Genomic DNA, 17,463 nt, shown 5'->3' with positions numbered 1-17,463 from the left:
ACAATCATTACAAAGCTGTTAGCAGTCAATAAATGTGCTTACTAGGTGATACTTTAGTTTTATAATTGCAAACCATTCTCACCACTAATTCAGAGTCCAATCATTATTCTTCCTGTAAAAAATATTATCAGCAGTATAATATGCATTTATACATTTATGTAATATATACATTTATAAATGCATTTGTAATTATACCATTATGTAATTCTCTATACACACACACATATATATACACACATAAATCATAGTCTATACACACATACATATATGTGTATACAGAAACAGATAAATGTATAATTATATACATTTATGTCATAAACGTTCTCTCTCTATGCATATGCATATATATATGTGTGTATACAGAATCACATAAGTGTAATTGCATATGTATTTATAAATGTATTTCTAAATGTACACACACATATATATATATGCATAAGCATAGGGAGAGAATATTTATGACACAAGATTTTTTACATGTCACATTCTGCCTTAGCACAAAAACTCTTAATGGTAGATGCCATTCCATTCTTGATTCTACATGACAATCATGACAATAAGAGACCTTTGTTGACTCAAAAAGTTTTCAGAGAAGTATTATTTTGCTTATTTTACCAATACCGGTTATCAGCAAAAAGTATCGTTTAATTTGCATACATTTCAATTAGTAAAATAGAAAGTATTTTAACATAGATTAGTAAGTAAAAAGTTCAAATTAAGGTAGTAACTAAATAGAAGAAACAAATTAGAACTTCCTGAAAATAAAAAATCTGATGAATCTCATGGATTTTAGAAGTAGTTTTGTTTTTATTTATTATACTTTAAGTTCTGGGATACATGTGCAGAATGTGCAGGTTTCTTACACAGGTGTACATGAGCCACAGTGGTTTGCTGCACCCATCCACCTGTCAACTGCATTAGGTATTTCTCCTAATGCTATCCCTCCCCTTGTCACCCATCCCTCAACTGGTCCCAGTGTGTGATGTTCCCCTCTCTGTGCCCATATGATCTCATTGTTCAACTCCCTCTTATGAGTGAGAACATGTGGTGTTTGATTTTCTCTTCCTGTGTTAGTTTGCTGAGAATGATGGTTTCCAGCTTCATCCATATCCCTAAAAAGACACAAACTCATTCTTTTTTATGATTGCATAGTATTCCATGGTGTATATGTACCACATTTTCTTTATCCAGTCTAAGACTGATGGGCATTCAAGTAGGTTCCAAGCCTTTGCTATTGTGAACAGTGCTGCAGTAAACATATGTGTGCATGTGTCTTTACAGTAGAATGATTTATAATCCTTTGGGTATACACCCAGTAATTGGATTGCTGGGTCAAATGGTATTTCTAATTCTAGATCCTTGAGGAATCGCTACACTGTCTTCCACAATGGTTGAACTAATTTACACTCCCACCAACAGAGTAAAAGCATTCTTATTTCTCTGCATCCCACTCTGCATATGTTGTTTCTTGACTTTTTAATTATCACCATTCTAACTGGCATGAGATGGTATCTCATTGCAGTTTTGGTTTGCATTTCACAATGACCTGTGATGATGAGCTTTTCTTCATGTTTGTTTGCCACATAAAAGTCTTCTTTGGAAAATGTCTGTTCATATCCTTTGCCCAATTTTGATGGATTTGTTTTTTTTTTCCCTGTAAATTTAAGTTCCTTGTAGATTCTGCATATTAGCCCTTTGTCAGATGGATAGATTGCAAAAATTTTATTCCATTCTGTAGGTTGCAACTTCACTCTGATATCTTCTTTTGTTTTGCAGAAGCTCTTTAGTTTAATTAGATCCTATTTGTCAATTTTGGCTTTTGTTTCAATTGCTTTTGGTGTTTTAGTCATGAAGTCCTTGCCCAGGCCTCTGTCCTGAATGGTATTCCCTAGGTTTTCTTCTATAGTTTTTATGAGTTTAGGTCTTACATTCCAATTTTTTATCCATCTTGAGTTAATTTTTGTATAAGGTGTAAGGAAGGGGTCCAGTTTTAGTTTTCTGCATATGGCTAGCCAGTTTTCCCAATACCACTTATTAAATAGGGAATTCTTTCCCTATTGCTTGTTTTTGTCAGGTTTGTAAAAGATCAGATTGTAGTAGATGCGTGGTGTTATTTCTGAGGCCTCTGTTCTGTGGCAGTACCAAGCACTTTTGGTTACTGTAGCCTTGTAGTATAGTTTGAAGACAGGTAGTGTGATGCCTCCAACTTTGTTCTTTTTGCTTAGGATTGTTTTGGCTATATGGCCTCTTTTTTGGTTCCACATGAAATTTAAAGTAGTTTTGTTTTTTTCTAATTCTGTGAAGAAAGTCAATGGTAGCTTGATGGGAATAGCATTACATCTATAAATTACTTTGGGCAGTATGGCCAATTTCATGATATTGATTCTTCCTATTCATGAGCATGGAATGTTTTTCCATTTGCTTGTGTCCTCTCTTATTTCCTTGAGCAGTGGTTTGCAGTCCTCCTTGAAGAGGTCCTTCACAGCCCTTTCTAAGTTTTATTCCTAAGTATTTTATTCTCTTTGTATTAATTGTCAGTGGGAGTTTGGTCATGATTTGGCTCTTTGTTTGCCTATAATTGGTGTATAAAAATGCTTGTGATTTTTGCACATTGATTTTGTATCCTGAGAGTTTGCTGAAGTTGCTTATCAGCTTAAGAAGTTTTTGGGCTAAGACAATGAGGTTTTCTAAATATACAATCATGTTATCTGCAATCAGAGATAATTTGACTTCCTCTCTTCCTATTTGAATACCCTTTATTTCTTTCTCTTCCCTGATTTCCCTGGCCAGAACTTCCACTACTATGTTGAATAGGAGTGGTGAAAGATGGCATCCTTCTCTTGTGCTGGATTTCAAAGGAATGCATGTTGCCCATTCAGTATAATATTGGCTGTGGGTTTGTCATAAATAGCTTTTACTTTTTGAGATATGTTCCATCAATATTTAGTTTATTGAATGTTTTTAGCATGAAGGAGTGCTGAATTTTATCGAAGGCCTTTTCTGCATCTATTGAGATAATCATGTGGGTTTTTTGTTTGTTTGTTTTTGTTTTTGAGACAAAATTGTGCTGTTGTCACCCAGGCTGGAGTGCAATGGCACAAGCTAGGATCACTGAAACCTCTGCCTCCCGTGTTCAAGTAATTCTCCTGATTCAGCCTCCCAAGTAGCTGGGATTCCAGGCACCCACCACCACGCCCAGCTAATTTTTCTTTGTATTTTCAGTAGATATGGGGTTTCACCATCTTGGCCATGCTAGTCTTGAACTTCCGACCCCAGGTGATCCGATTGCCTCATCTTCCCAAAATGCTGGGATTACAGGTGTGAGCCACCATGCCCGGCCAGAAGTTAGATTTTTAAGGATATGCTAATAAATATTTTTTACACCTAATAGTGTTCATGTAATTGGTAACACATTCTAAAATATATATATATTATGTGTACCCATAACAATTTGCCATTGACTATATGGGGGATAACATGAAATGAAATAAGTCATCAATACTCTATTATGTTCCAGTTATAGATTTAGGGTATTTCTAATACAGCTTTTTGGTTTAGTAATGTAGACATAAAATATAACTTCAAAGGTTGCCCATGTACTTTAGTTATTGAGAAACTTTTAATCCCGTACTTCCTTTAGGCTCTCATAATAATAAATGGCTGAGACATCTAAGGGTTTGCATTTATCTTACATAGTCTTTTGTAGAGGCATGACTTTAAGTACTATTCTTGGCTTGAAAACTTCCCTCTGTAACTATTGGGGCAAAAGTAATAATCTTACAAGGAAATTGTGAAATATAGCTTAAGAAAAAGAGATTTAAAAATTGGTACTGACTCATGAACTTTAAAGAGATTCTTGTAAGCAAAAGGAGTACATAAAGAAAAAGATCAGGTAAATATTTCATGTATAAACTATCTGTGCTAGAAGCATGGAAACAATAGAGAGAAAAAAATTCTTAATGCAAAATAACAGTTATTTTGATATGTATAATTAATTCAGTATTTATAAAGTGAGGAAATGGAAAATAAGTAATTATATAGATTACTTAAATCTCAAAATACACACAAATAAAGTAGATAAAAGCTTACAATAAAGTTCTGTTTTGCCTCTATAGAAACCAAATGGTTATTTTATAGTGGCAATTAATGATATTTCATGGGTTTTGTTTGTTTGTTTGAGACAGTCTCATGCTGTCACCCAGGCTGGAGTGCAGTGGCCTGACCTTAACTCCCTGCAACCTCTGCCTCCAAGTTCAAGTAGTTTCCCTGTCTCAGCCTCCCGTGTAGCTGGGACTACAGGTGCCCACCACCAACACCCAGCTAATTTTTGTATTTTTGGTAGAGACAGTTTCACTATATTGGACAGGCTGATGATATTCCATATTTTTAAGGCAGAATTTCATAACTAAAATTACTTCCATTGTGCCTGTTTGTGTTGCACATACTGTATACACATATGATAAATTGACTTCGTTGTATACAATTATCAATAGGAAGCCGACACTGCAGTGTTTTATATACATTATCATATTAAATCACAGGAAAAGATGTGTTGAGAAACACTTATACAGTTTACCCTTTTTTCCCTTGAACAACATGGGGTGAAGGCCACTGACTCCGCAGTGCAGTAGAAAATTCAGGGATAACTCTTGACTCCCCAATAACTTAACTGCTAATAGCCTGCTGTTAACTGGAAGTCTTACTGATAACATAAGGAGTCGAGTCACATATATTTTGCATATGTATAATATACTATATTCTTAAAGTAAGATAGAGACTGGAAAACATTACTAAGAGAATCATAAGGAAGAGAAAATATATCTACTCTTCATTAGGTGGAAGAACATATATACACTTACTATATTTATAATGAAGAATATATCTATTCTTCATTATAAGAATCTACATCCTCGTCCTCTTTGTGTTGATTAGGCTGAAAAGGAGGAGGAAAAGAAGGGATTGGCTATTCTATCTCAGGGATGGCAAAGGCAGGAGAAAATCTGCATGTAAGTGGACTCACGCAGTTCAAATCTGTATTGCTCAAGGGTCAACTGTACCTGAAATACAAATACATCTGAATTTTCTTAAATATTTAAAACACTTTAACATTTTTTTCCTGTCAAAAATTTCAAACAAACACATACAAAAATAGGAAGAAAATATAATAAATATTGTATATCCCAAGATTATTATGAAATGGTTTTTATTCATTATTTATTCATTTCATAAGCATTTTATTTTGTTAAAAAATCATGACTTAAAAAAATAGTCACAATATTATTTTCTCATCCAAATATTAACAGTAATTTCCTAACACTATGAAGTATCTAATGCTCAACTCAAGATCCACCGTCGCCTACATGTGGCAATTAATTGATGTGTCTTTTAGGTTCCTTTTCTAACTGGTATTTTTTGCCATGAAATTTATTTGCTAAAGGAACCAAATGGCAGAATTGTGTGTCAATTCTCACATTCATTATTTTACTCATTCCATCATTTGACTATTTTTTGTTCGCTGACTTTGTTGGACTTTGGAAGTTCAATGTAGAGACATGGTGCTATCCCAGTTTCATTGTTGTGAAAAATTCTAATGTGGTATTGTGTCCATCCAGGAGGCATATAATATCTGGTAAATTCCGTTTTACTGATATTACCTGAGTGGTAATTATTGCCTATACATAAGTACTTGCTAAAATTGCAGAATGGTGATTTTCTAATTCTTTTATTTCCTCTTTATTTATTACCTGGAGTGTTTCATTTAAGAGTGATTTCCATCCATCAGATCTTTAGTTACTCTGGAGTATATCTCTATAGCAGATATTTATTCCTGAAACATTTTTAACATCATTTTCACACTTTTTTCCCTAGGATGAGCTCTGTGTGATTATTAAGAAAAAAAAAGAAATAGTGAAAGAAACTAAAGCCACACTTTTTCGAGTCTTTTAACTCTAATGAAGCTTAGAAAAAAATCTAGTACTTAGACAATGCTAGGTGATAGTTAAGAAATATTTTATTTTCCACAAGTTTCAAGTGATTGGTGAAAAAATGTGTTTAACCCTGTCTTTGATGATTAAAGAAAAAAAAAAAAAAGAGGGAGAAAGGTAGGTGGTTATCTAGACTTATACAGCAGATATTTTAATTTCTGTGTCTTGAAAAACAGCAATAATTTGCTATATGATAAATTAGATATAGTAGCATGTCCCCTTGTCAAATCAGTGTTACTTCAGTCATTTTATAAAGTAATCAAAATCATCTGCTATTGACTAGCATTATCATGCTATATAATAGCTAATGGTTACCATATTTGGACATAGTAAATTTTAAAATATATGTAATCAGAAGTGTGTTTTTTTCTTTTTTTCTGCTGTAAATTCACCTACAAAGGTGATTACAATTGCTTCTGCCATGAAGCACTTTCTAGTCTCGAAATGGCATTTCTCTTCTCTGAAGCAGTTTGTTACATGATTGGTTGCATTGTTTTCACTGTATTTATTCTAGGAAGTAGTGGCAATGTCATTCTCTTTCATTTTAATAATTTGCACTGTGTACTATAAGAATAACTTTTGGTATAGAAAAACTTTATATTCCACAGTGTCTGACAATAGCAATGTTTTGTTTTGTTTGCTTTGCTTTATTGCAGATATATTTGAAACAAGGGAAACATCTAATATATCTGAATATGAAGTTATGAGATCTTTGATGTGTCATTTTTCTTATCAGAAATTTCTGTAGTCAGTGGCACCTTTGCCTGAGTTTTGCTCAGGCCTGCTGGGCTCATTTTGTTCACTTGGCCAGGCAGGCTGCACTCGGCTCACACTACTGTCCTGGGTATCATGCCTGCCAAGGGTGAGTGAGGTGTGGAATGGTGAGGAATGTGTGAGGGAGCATGGGTCCAGCCACTGCACATAGTCAGACATGCCCGCTGCTGCAGTGAGGTGGGCAGCTCCAGGTGCTGGCATGGGCACCAGCTCTCCATGAGGCTGTAGTTGGACCAGGTGTACCAAAAACAGCTTCGACAGCTGGCACCAGGAAATATGGTAGTGCTTGGAGGCTTGGAAACTCTAGGAACTACAAGGCCCCAAAGAGGGAGTCATAGACTTGGCCTGGGTGTGCCCATGTCTTGGCTCCCCGAAGGGCCACAGATCTTCTTTTCTTCTCTTTGCCCACAATGTGGCAAGCAAGAGGCAGGTCTCAGCCTGTTTATATTACAGCTCTTTTAGCCTTGTTCGGTGGATCCTGAATTCCTGTCCTATACCCAGGATGAATGATGTATGCAGAAATGTATAGGGTGAGCAAGTCAAGGAGGAGCTTTATTGAGTGACAGTAGCTCAGAGGAGGTCCTGGAGTGGGTAGCTCCTGTCTGCAGGCAGGTTGTCACATTGAGTGTTCAGTTCTCAGCCAGGAGGAGACCCTGGAGTGAGTAGTTCCTCTCTGCAGCTGGTCTTCCCACCTTCTGCAGCTCTCAGCCGAGAGGAGGCTGTGGAGTAAATAGCTCTTCTCTGCAGCAAGGTCATCACATTGAATGTTCAGCTCTCAGCAGAGAGAAGGCCCTGGAGTGAGTAGCTCCTCTCTGCAGGTGGTTATCCCCATGTCTGCTGCTCGTAGCAGAGAGGAGGCCCTGGAGTGGGTAGCTTCTCTCTGCAGCTGTCATGATGCAGTGGCTGCTCTACATGGGCTGCTGCTGCCATCAAAGTTGTAGATGTCAGGAATCTCTGTCTCTTTAAAAAATAAGCTCTAACTTTATTGTCTCCTCTTTTAAGAAAAATTGGTTCCTCATCTACAAATTTTTGCTAAGGAGCAAGAATAAAAGATACAAAACCCAAATCAAAATATTTCAATAAAATTCTACATAATCTTAAAAAAAAATCCATGGTGCTTTAGCTCTCTGCGTAAATACCAGTAATGTCTTTGCTAACTATTTACAAAATGTTTCATTGATACATAACTTTCTAACAAACACTTCTAAAGGCATCGGTAAATCCAGTAAGCTCTATATTACCCATGTATTGCAAATACTCTAAAAATGAATGACCCTTTTGTTATGACAGTAATTGTTAAAATAAGAAGCAAAAATAAAAGAATAGCAAGAATATGACTAGTTATATCAGTGTTGAGATATGTGAAATTTATCTAATCTCTTCTGAGAATGCCTTCATACACTGTTGATAGTCCCTGAACTCCAGTTTAATAAATGTGGTTTAATTATTTTTAATTCTTTGAAAAAATATTAGTTAGACAGATATACCTCTTCCAAATAGCCAGACAGGTATCTAATTTAAAGCCAATTAAACAAAACAGTAACATAATCAATTATATTTGTACTTTATGATTATTTTTATTGAATTTTTTTCAGATAAACTTTATTAATATAATGACTAACATTCATTAACACTTCAGCCTTCCTCCATAAATAGCTATGGTACTTATTTTATTATTCACATAATTTTTGCTGACATATATATACACATTTTTCACAAAAGTAATTATGTAAAATCATAATTACATGTATGTAAAATCATGTGAAATCAATATAATTGTCACCATTCACAATTTTTATATTATAATTCATAATCTCTGAAAACAGTAGTATGAATAACTGTGTATCTTATAGTTACAGGTTGCTGCTTTTAATATAATGACAAAAAATGATGTCATATCTAAACTTTTTCTCTCATCAAAATATCTTTAATTCTGTTCTTTTTGTTTTATCTACAAACAGTTAAAATTGCATTTTTAATATAATTTTTAGTCACTTGGGGTGGTGCAATGTGTACTTTACAATTGACTTATAATTGGACTATGCTGACAATGGAAACATCTTACAAGTATTGAACATGACATTTATGGCAGTATTGCTATCATCTTGGCTTCTTTTATTGAATATGCAGAGAATTATAATTGGGCTAACAAGCCTGATAGCCTGGCCTCTTTCCAATTATATTAACCTAGTCTGCTATTAGCTGCCTGAACACACACAGAAACAGGCATAAAGATTTTTTTTTCTTTCCATTTTATGTTGGTACCTGCCCTAATCGAAGAATAAAATCCTCTATCCTCCTGTAATGTTTGAGAATTGTGAATAACTTATCACCATTCCACTGATAAATGTAAAGATTTGCTTTATCCAACAATAAATTGTTTTGAAACAATTGGTTTTAAAATTGGTTGTATCTGTTACAATTTAGATGCTAATTAATTATTATTGTTCTAAAACTTTATAAAGTTTTGGCATATTTTCTTTGAATTGATGTTAAAATTTTTCAAGTGATGAATTTGAGTTTGAAGCAAAATTTTTCTTCAAATAAACAAGTCAATTTACTGATGCATTGTAATCTTTTCTTTGAAAATGAGGCAAACACTATTTTAGCATAATCTAAAAATAAGTCATTTAGGTTTGTGTAGTATTAAAAACAATACACAAAAACCAGAAGTAAAAAATGAAGTAAAATTACATATAATTATTTTCATTTAAAATCTAACATTTTACCAAGGAATCCAATTAAAAACAAATAATAAGTAAAGTTAAATAAACCAATTTTTGGTTTTAAAGATATAAAGAATTTGCAGTGTGTAAGTTATTTGAAACATTAGATTCTGTGTTTTCCTTCTCTTCCTTTTTTTTTTTTTTTTGGCTTTTTCCAGTTAGCTCTTATTTTAGAGTATGCAATATACTTGCACACTTTCTCTCTAAATAGTTCCAAGCCTTCCCTTTGCAATATTTAAGTCTTCATCTTTGTCCAGGAGTTTCTGAGTAGAAATATGAAGACCACTAGGAAATTTATGTCCTGAAGAAATAAAGCACAACTACAGTGCAAAAAAGATATGCCATAAAGAAGTGTGTGCCAAAACTGTTATTAGCAAAAGACCAAAATACAACAAAATGCCCCCAAACCACAAATATGTTGATAATAGGAAACAGTATTATACTTCCTATAAACTACAGAAAAACATGCAACTATTAAAATGAATCAGTTAGCACTCCATGTATTAACCTGGAAAATGTGGAGAAAGAAGACTGCAAATTAATGTGTATAGTATAGTCTTGTTCTGGAAACAAAATGCACACAATAATTTTTTAGGTTTTTATAAGAACTGCAAATTTAATTTTTTAACATTGATAAATTGCTGGCATTGATTATCTCAGATGCTGACATTGGAAAGGGAGAGGCGATATTGTTTACTTTGCTCTATCAACTGTAATTTTTGATATGTATCAATTTTGTCCTTCAACAACTAAGCTGAAGCATTACATTCATTAAAGGAATGTAGATTTTTTGATGAAATTCAATTTTTAAACTTAAGAATTGATATTAGGTATTTTAGTGAATAATGGGCTTTTAATTTTATGAATCATTGCATCATAATTTGTAAAAATATCAAAGAACAACTAATAGTTACACTCTGAATTTTATGTTACTTAAAAATATATTCACATTAATGTTGCTAGTATTCTCCCACTCTATGTCCATTTTAAAGCTGTGGAATGAAAGAGTTTGAATGGGTCAAGTACTTAATCCAGATTTTCTGAAATAATTTTGCTTTTACTTAAGGTATTTTTGTCTGGTAAAATATATATTATTTTAAAAATAGGATGTTCATTTTAAAATAAAGTAGCAGAAGATACATGCAAATAGTAAGGCAGTTTTTGTGATTGTAGATGAAAACTAAAATTATCTGTAAGCATCCTGTGTGTACATACACTTTGTAATTTTATTTATGCTCTAGGAAACCTGCAAAAAAGAAGTGGAAATTAAAAGTTTTCATATGTAGTTCATGATTTCTAGATCTAAAATCTGTATTAAATTTTACTGAAGGTCAGTCCACGAAACTAGAGACTGAACATTTCCCAATTAGGAGATGGACTACTTCCTCCTTAACATCATTTAAAAAGCCAAAAAACACTCCTGCTTCTGTCAATCTTCATTTTCACATAGTAAATCAAAGCAGAATATAACTTCAAAAGTATTTAGAACTATCTAATTATGCATTTTGAATACCAGTTTTCCTTTGAGTAAGGGACTGTCCTTTAGGACTGTTCTAATTTTCTTGTTAACTTTACTTCTGCCCTAAACAATGTTTATCACTAGATATCAGCTTATATTTCAACTTATTAATGAAAATAATGCCATTTAAAATAGTAGACTTTTCTAGTCTCGTGGTTATGTGGTCAACCAAGCACCAAAATAGCTGGAGTTTAATGAACCATATAATTTTTATTTGGCTTTGTAGAACTGATTATTGCAATTTAGTGAGTGAATCAGTTCCCTAAATCCCAATAGCTTAAGGTAGTATTCTACAGCACGGATTCTGGATTCAGATACACCTAGAATCAAATCCCAAATTTGCTTCTTTCCAGATGTGTCATTTTCAGCAAGTAATTTATATCTCAGTCCCAGTTTCCACATCTATGAGGCAAGTACAACAAAACTTACCTCTCAAAATTGTCATTACTAATTGGTAAACGTATGGAAAGTCAGTCCCTGGCATTTAGCAAGCACTCAAAATAATGGAAGTGACCTGCTTTTCTAAGTTACTCAAATATTGTGGGGTTACAATCTGATTATTAAATAGTATTAAATATACTTAAACTACATATAGTTTAATTCATTATTAAATAAAATTTAGAGTTAAGAAGAACTTAAAAAATTTATACATTCCATTAAAGGAATATAGTACTTGCAGTGTTTGAGTACGTGGCTCCTGTCTGCTCATACTTTTTCCTACTCAAGAATCTTAATCATAACACTAATGAAATTTAACAATTGTCATTTTCTTTCTTAGTCTGTTGATCATGTAATCTCAAATGTACTCTTCAGACTTTAATAGCAATAACATCTCTGCTTTCTTACTGGTTACAGAATCTCTCTAATATCTAATATGTTTGTTCTCTTCTTGTGCAACCTTTCCTTGGTACCAGCGGCTGCTTCAAAGAATAAAGTTAAAGGTGAGCTCCTATTTATTCTGCATGACTCATCATCATTTTTCAGCTCTGTGTTCTCAGTTCTCTTAACTGATAGAGCCAATTCTGTTGGTAATAATACTATTTCAGTGTATAGTTATTGTTCATAAATTCCTAAAATACAAATATCAGTTATTTCAGTTATCCAGTTTCTGAGACACATTTGCATGGTTGTTTGTGAGTTTGTTTTCTTGTTTCACTTCCCACTTTATCCCTAAATATTTCAAAGTGGAATCAAGTGCTTTTGTGCACTAACATGTTGCATGTGGACCTTAATTTCCATGAGAAAATTGAGAATTGGAAAAAATACAGCATAAAATAAAACTGATGGAAAGTCTCAAAATTGAGCATGTTTTATAGAATTGTGTGAGAAGAAAATTTAATCTTCTAAAAACTGAATATTATAAGCTACAGTTTTCTATTGATAATTTGTTTTCATTTTTGAGTTGCATTAAGTTTGACTTTGCTAGAAATCTGAAAATGTATTTTCATGATAGAGGGTGCACATGTCCAATCCTGAACATATCTCCTTGGAAGGAAAAATACTTTTGGCTCCATGTGTCCCAATTTTTATGTGTTTGAAAAATTCAAATGTATGTATGATACTCTATCATAGATCTATCTTTTATGTATTTCAATTTCATTCTCTTTAGAGCAATCTATATACCTAAAAATCTTTTATGCTTTTGCTTCTTAAGTAGCAAAAAAACAATTTTTTTTCTCTTTCAGTTCCAGGTTCTAGTTTTACAGCTAGCTTTAATACTATGACATATGCCTGTCTTTGAAATCACTGCTCCCGATTTTTAAGGTCAATCCTTTATTGTGTAATTAATATTGTTCTAGCAATGCATTTGTTTATAGAATGTGAAATATGTAAAAGATGAGATGGCAAATTTATTGTCACCTTTCTTATAGCTCAGCTAGACTTGTTTCTTTTTCCAGTAAATTTGGTAGAAAAATCAGCCAATCCTTGCCACAGTAATTTTCTGCCTGGCTGTGAACAAAATGAATACATTCACAGAGCATCTGAGACATTATCTGATAATGATACACATATAAAATATATAAGCCTAATATGTGTATATAATAAAAGGGTTAGAAATGTAGTTTTAGAAATGAGGAATTAAAAACTACACAAACGATTCCAGCTCTAGTGTACAGTATATGAGTGATGGGAACCAGAGGAGATGCATATCGGCACTGGAATCGCTGGAGAACACCTTACATAGTAGGTGGAGCTTGAAGTGGTTCTTGAAGAATAAATAGGATATACATACAGAAAAAGCAGTATATTAAAAAAAAAGTAAGTGTAACTAAAGGTCTGGAAACAATAATGAATACAGTCAACTTTAGTATAGTGAGAAAATCTCTTGAATGAAACCTTGTACTTTTATAAGAAAATAGAGAAAAATAAATTTGAAGATGATACAATAGACAATGGAGTGATTATGAGTCATTACAGTATATGCTCACATAAAACCTCTAGTAATCAATTACTGTCCAAAACAATGGAAAATAATTTGAATTATAATATACAGGCTGCTAAGTTTTAAATATGAAAAAGCCATTTCATCACTGGAGGATTATAATCATAAATTATATTACAGGTATCTGTCAGGTCATTTCAGGACTGAAGCTGGCCAGAATTTTATAATGCAAGCATATTTCTGTATCTAATTTAGTGTCTTCCACATTTCCATCCCTAGTGTTCCACACTTAGCCATTTTATTTGACTCTCCCCTTTCTTCTTGGTTACTAGCCTACAGGGGGGCTTAGCAAATAGTTTTCCCCATGCTTATAATTTTGCATATACAAGGCAAGCAATGACACTTTCAAAAATTAATTGTGCCTCAAGTGGAAACTGAAATTTTATTCCTAACCATTGCTGAAGAAATATGCATATTATGGAGAGATAATAGAAATGATTACTCAGTGATTTTCTTTTTGGTCAATTTTCTATATGAAGGCAAATGGTCTTCAAACAGAAAAGAAAAATGTGGATGAGAGGAAAATAAAACCCAAGATAATATAAGAGCAGATGGTTGCTTCAGAATAGTTCATTTCTCCTGGCCCAGAAAAAGTACTTACGGGGGACTGAGAGAAGTTTGAAAGAGGATTATATCTCATTTATTTATCCTTATGGAATCATGCAAATGTGGAAAGATTCTGGAATATTGGAGAGAGGAATGCATTCTGATTTTTTTGTAAGGAGTAATGAATTCATTTCCAGAAACCATATACTGGTCCATTTGACATCAAGTTAACAGTCAGATTTGTAAACACTCTTAAAACAATAATTTGTGGTTATTTAGGCTAAAACAGAGTTCACTGAGAGTCAGTCAGAAATCATTAGCAATAGCATAGGAAATTACTCCTCCTTTTTTTAATGTGAGTTACTATACCAGGGTTTGAGAGCAGTAGCCTAAACATAATATATCCTAATTTTATCAAATAATGTAGCAACTAGCTCTTTATTTCTGCAGAAACTGTTATTCTAAAGATCACTAATTATTCTCCAAAAGCCAAATCCAATGGTGGTTTTTCAATCCTCATATTGCTGTTGTTTTCCTGGTGAACATATATTATCTCTTTTGATTTTACATTTCCTTTGATTTCAGTGGCACTGTACATACTTCATTTTTTAAAGCTTCTCTTTGCCTCTTTTTTTCTCTCTGCATTTATATCTTGTTCTGAAATATAGGTTTCATTCAGGATTTCTTTGATTCTTGAAATGATCAACTATTGCAGTGTAGGTTTAGCTTTCCACACTGCCTTTGAGAAATAAACTTCACTTCCTGCAAAATAAAGGATGTGGCCATTTTCTGTGTAATTGTGTACCCGCAACCAACCTCTCTTACCATTGTTGCCTGTCAAGATGAACATAAATGACGCAGGCCAGTTGCTTTTCTGAAAACGTAGAACAGGGAAGAGGGTAGAGAGAGAGAGGGAAAAGTCAAGGAGGTATGAGAAAGAAGCAGAGATGGTTGATCAGCTATGTTACTCTTCATGCATAATTTTTTATGTAGCCTTAATAAAAGGAAGTAAGCTTGAGAAATGACACAAGAAGGTGGGAGGACTGTTTGAAGAGTGAAAGACTGAGAGAGTACTCTGCTGGTGTACAAGCCTTCTGTTGTAACATGTTGCTAAGGCTCTATTGTATCTTTGCTCTTTGGCTGTATGACACTGGTCTCTTTTAATATAAATTTCCAGATACGTTTCTCTTGCTTAGAATCGTAAGAGAAATAGTTAGTATAAATGTTTTCTTTCTAAGAGTTTCTTAGTTAATTTTGATATCACTTTTCTGAACTTGATTTTACTACTAAGCTTTTATCTGATATTTTCATCACTCTTCTGAATATTTCCACTTTAATATTAGAAGCTGATATTTTTATTTATTTACTTATTTTGTAACTAAGAATCCTCTGGGTTTACTATATGTTCTCATGACATGATTATTAGTCCAATTTTCTAAGCTTAAAAGATTGGAAACATCTTTAACTTCTCTTTCTTAATGGCCATCACATCCAATCAATTATCAAATTGTCTTAATTTTATCCCTATAGTGTCATTTGCATGGATCATTATTCTTCAAATCTCTCATTCCTGGATGGGTGCAGTGGCTCATGCCTGTAATCTCAGCACTTTGGGAGGCCAAGGCAGGTGGATCACTTGAGGTCAGGAATTGGAGACCAGCTTGGTCAACATGTTGAAACCCCATCTCTACTAAAAATACAAAAATTAGCCAGGTGTGGTGACTGGTCCCTATAATCCCAGCTACTTGGAGGATGAGGCAGGAGAATCTCTGGACCTCAGGAGGCAGAGCCTGCAGTGAGCTGAGACTGCACCACTGCACTCCATCCTGGGTGACAGACAGAGGGAGACTCTGTCTCAAAAAACAAACAAAACAACACCAAAAAATTAATTCTTCAGAGATTCCTTGAAGCAGTCTCTAACTTGTCTCCTGATTCAACTTTCAATACACTACAATCTATCCTACATTTATATGTCATGCTGAATTTTAGCAAGATCATCAATGCTTTGCCACTTAGAGGAAAAAGGTACTTTAGAATAATCTTAAAATTTCTTTGTATAAAATAATTTCATTTCACTCTGTCATGAATTTATAAAAATAGACTAAATGTAATATAATGATTGTTCTAAAATGTTACAAATTTTTAAATAGCTTTAAGCCAGAAAAATAAAAATACTTTTAGTCTTTAATCCTGATTTGGGGGCTTTATTTTTTATTCAGAATTTGGCAACTATGCTTTTATGCTATTTCTAGAATGCCAGCTTTTAACTATTATTTTCAAAGTGAATGTCAAATCTCAACAATCATATAATCATTGTTCAGTGCTCAAATAAAAATTAACATAATTATTCTAACTTTGCTTAAGAATTAAGATAATGCAGAGCCCTTAGCTATCTAAATTGAGATACATATGGTTCAAAGGAGAATCAGTATTTCAATTTGCTGGGTTTATTAAGTAATAGTCATGCATAATATTATCAAATAAATGATTTATTCATATGAGAATATTAGAAATCTGCTATAAAGCCAAAATATGACATTTGGAGTATCAGGCTACCCATCGCATTATAATTTTTGGAGGTGAATTAAAAGGTATGTAAAATGTTGAAGTTGAGACATGTCTTAAAACTATTTTGAGATTTTATCTTAACTCAGGTGCCTACATTTTAATTTGTATTATATAGTATATGTTTTATATTAAGACTTCCATTTTGTAGTCAGACAGGAATAGGTTCAATCTTTATTTTGCAACTAGTAGATTTGAGCACCTGGACAATTAAACTTCACACAACATTTGGTTGCTGTGACAATTTTACTGGATAAAGCACGGACAAGAATTGACACATAGTGAGCGCTTAGCAAATTTTACCTATTACTGTTATTACTGTAATCACTATCACAATTTAAATTATATCTGTGGTAAAAAATGAACAAACACAAAAACATGTAGTGCAAGGTCAGTCCTAAAACTAAAACTTTTCTGTAAGTTTCACTATATTTCATCTTCTTAATGGCATTTATATGTTTATATTCATTAAAAGATTAAAATGTAGTATCAGATGTAAATCACCTACTAGGTATGTGTTATTTTTCTTTCCTCACCATTAATATTAAAACACAAAGTGAATAAATAATATTATTAAATTATTTCAACCCAAAATGAAACCAAAAGTTTGAGAAAATTATGACAAAGAGAGGCTTATATAATACTTAAAATGCAGAAATATCCTGCCTTTACTATCAGTGAAAATGAGTAATGAGGCCATAATGTAATTTCTTTTGAAAAGATTGCTTAACTCCTTTTGTTTAAGCTATGTTTATATATTAATTTAAAAAGTGGGCTGAGTGGAGTGGCTTATGCCTGTAATCCCAGCACTTTGAGACGCTGAGGCAGATGGATCACCTGAGGTCAGGAGTTCAAGACTAGTCTGGCCATTATGGTGAAACCCTGTTTCTACTAAAAATACAAAAA

At 33.1% G+C, this 17,463-nt stretch overlaps 1 protein-coding gene across 4 annotated transcripts in view; it reads left to right on the top strand.

The window, feature by feature from the left end:
• Positions 1-17,463, top strand: part of CADM2 (cell adhesion molecule 2) — a 1,069,796-nt gene that overhangs the window by 738,009 nt on the left and 314,324 nt on the right. For 2 of the 4 annotated variants that reach the window (XM_017544239.2, XM_017544237.2), the window contains exon 2: positions 11,918-11,944. The exons of the other annotated variants lie outside the window; for them this stretch is intronic. In XM_017544239.2, coding sequence (XP_017399728.1) covers positions 11,918-11,944 — 27 coding nt within the window. The remainder of the gene's footprint in view (positions 1-11,917; positions 11,945-17,463) is intronic. 4 annotated transcript variants of the gene reach the window in all.

The sequence above is a fragment of the Cebus imitator genome, unplaced genomic scaffold (genome assembly GCF_001604975.1).
Source record: "Cebus imitator isolate Cc_AM_T3 unplaced genomic scaffold, Cebus_imitator-1.0 Scaffold168, whole genome shotgun sequence".
Classification (NCBI taxonomy): domain Eukaryota; kingdom Metazoa; phylum Chordata; class Mammalia; order Primates; family Cebidae; genus Cebus; species Cebus imitator.
This window is presented reverse-complemented; position numbering and strand designations above follow the sequence as displayed.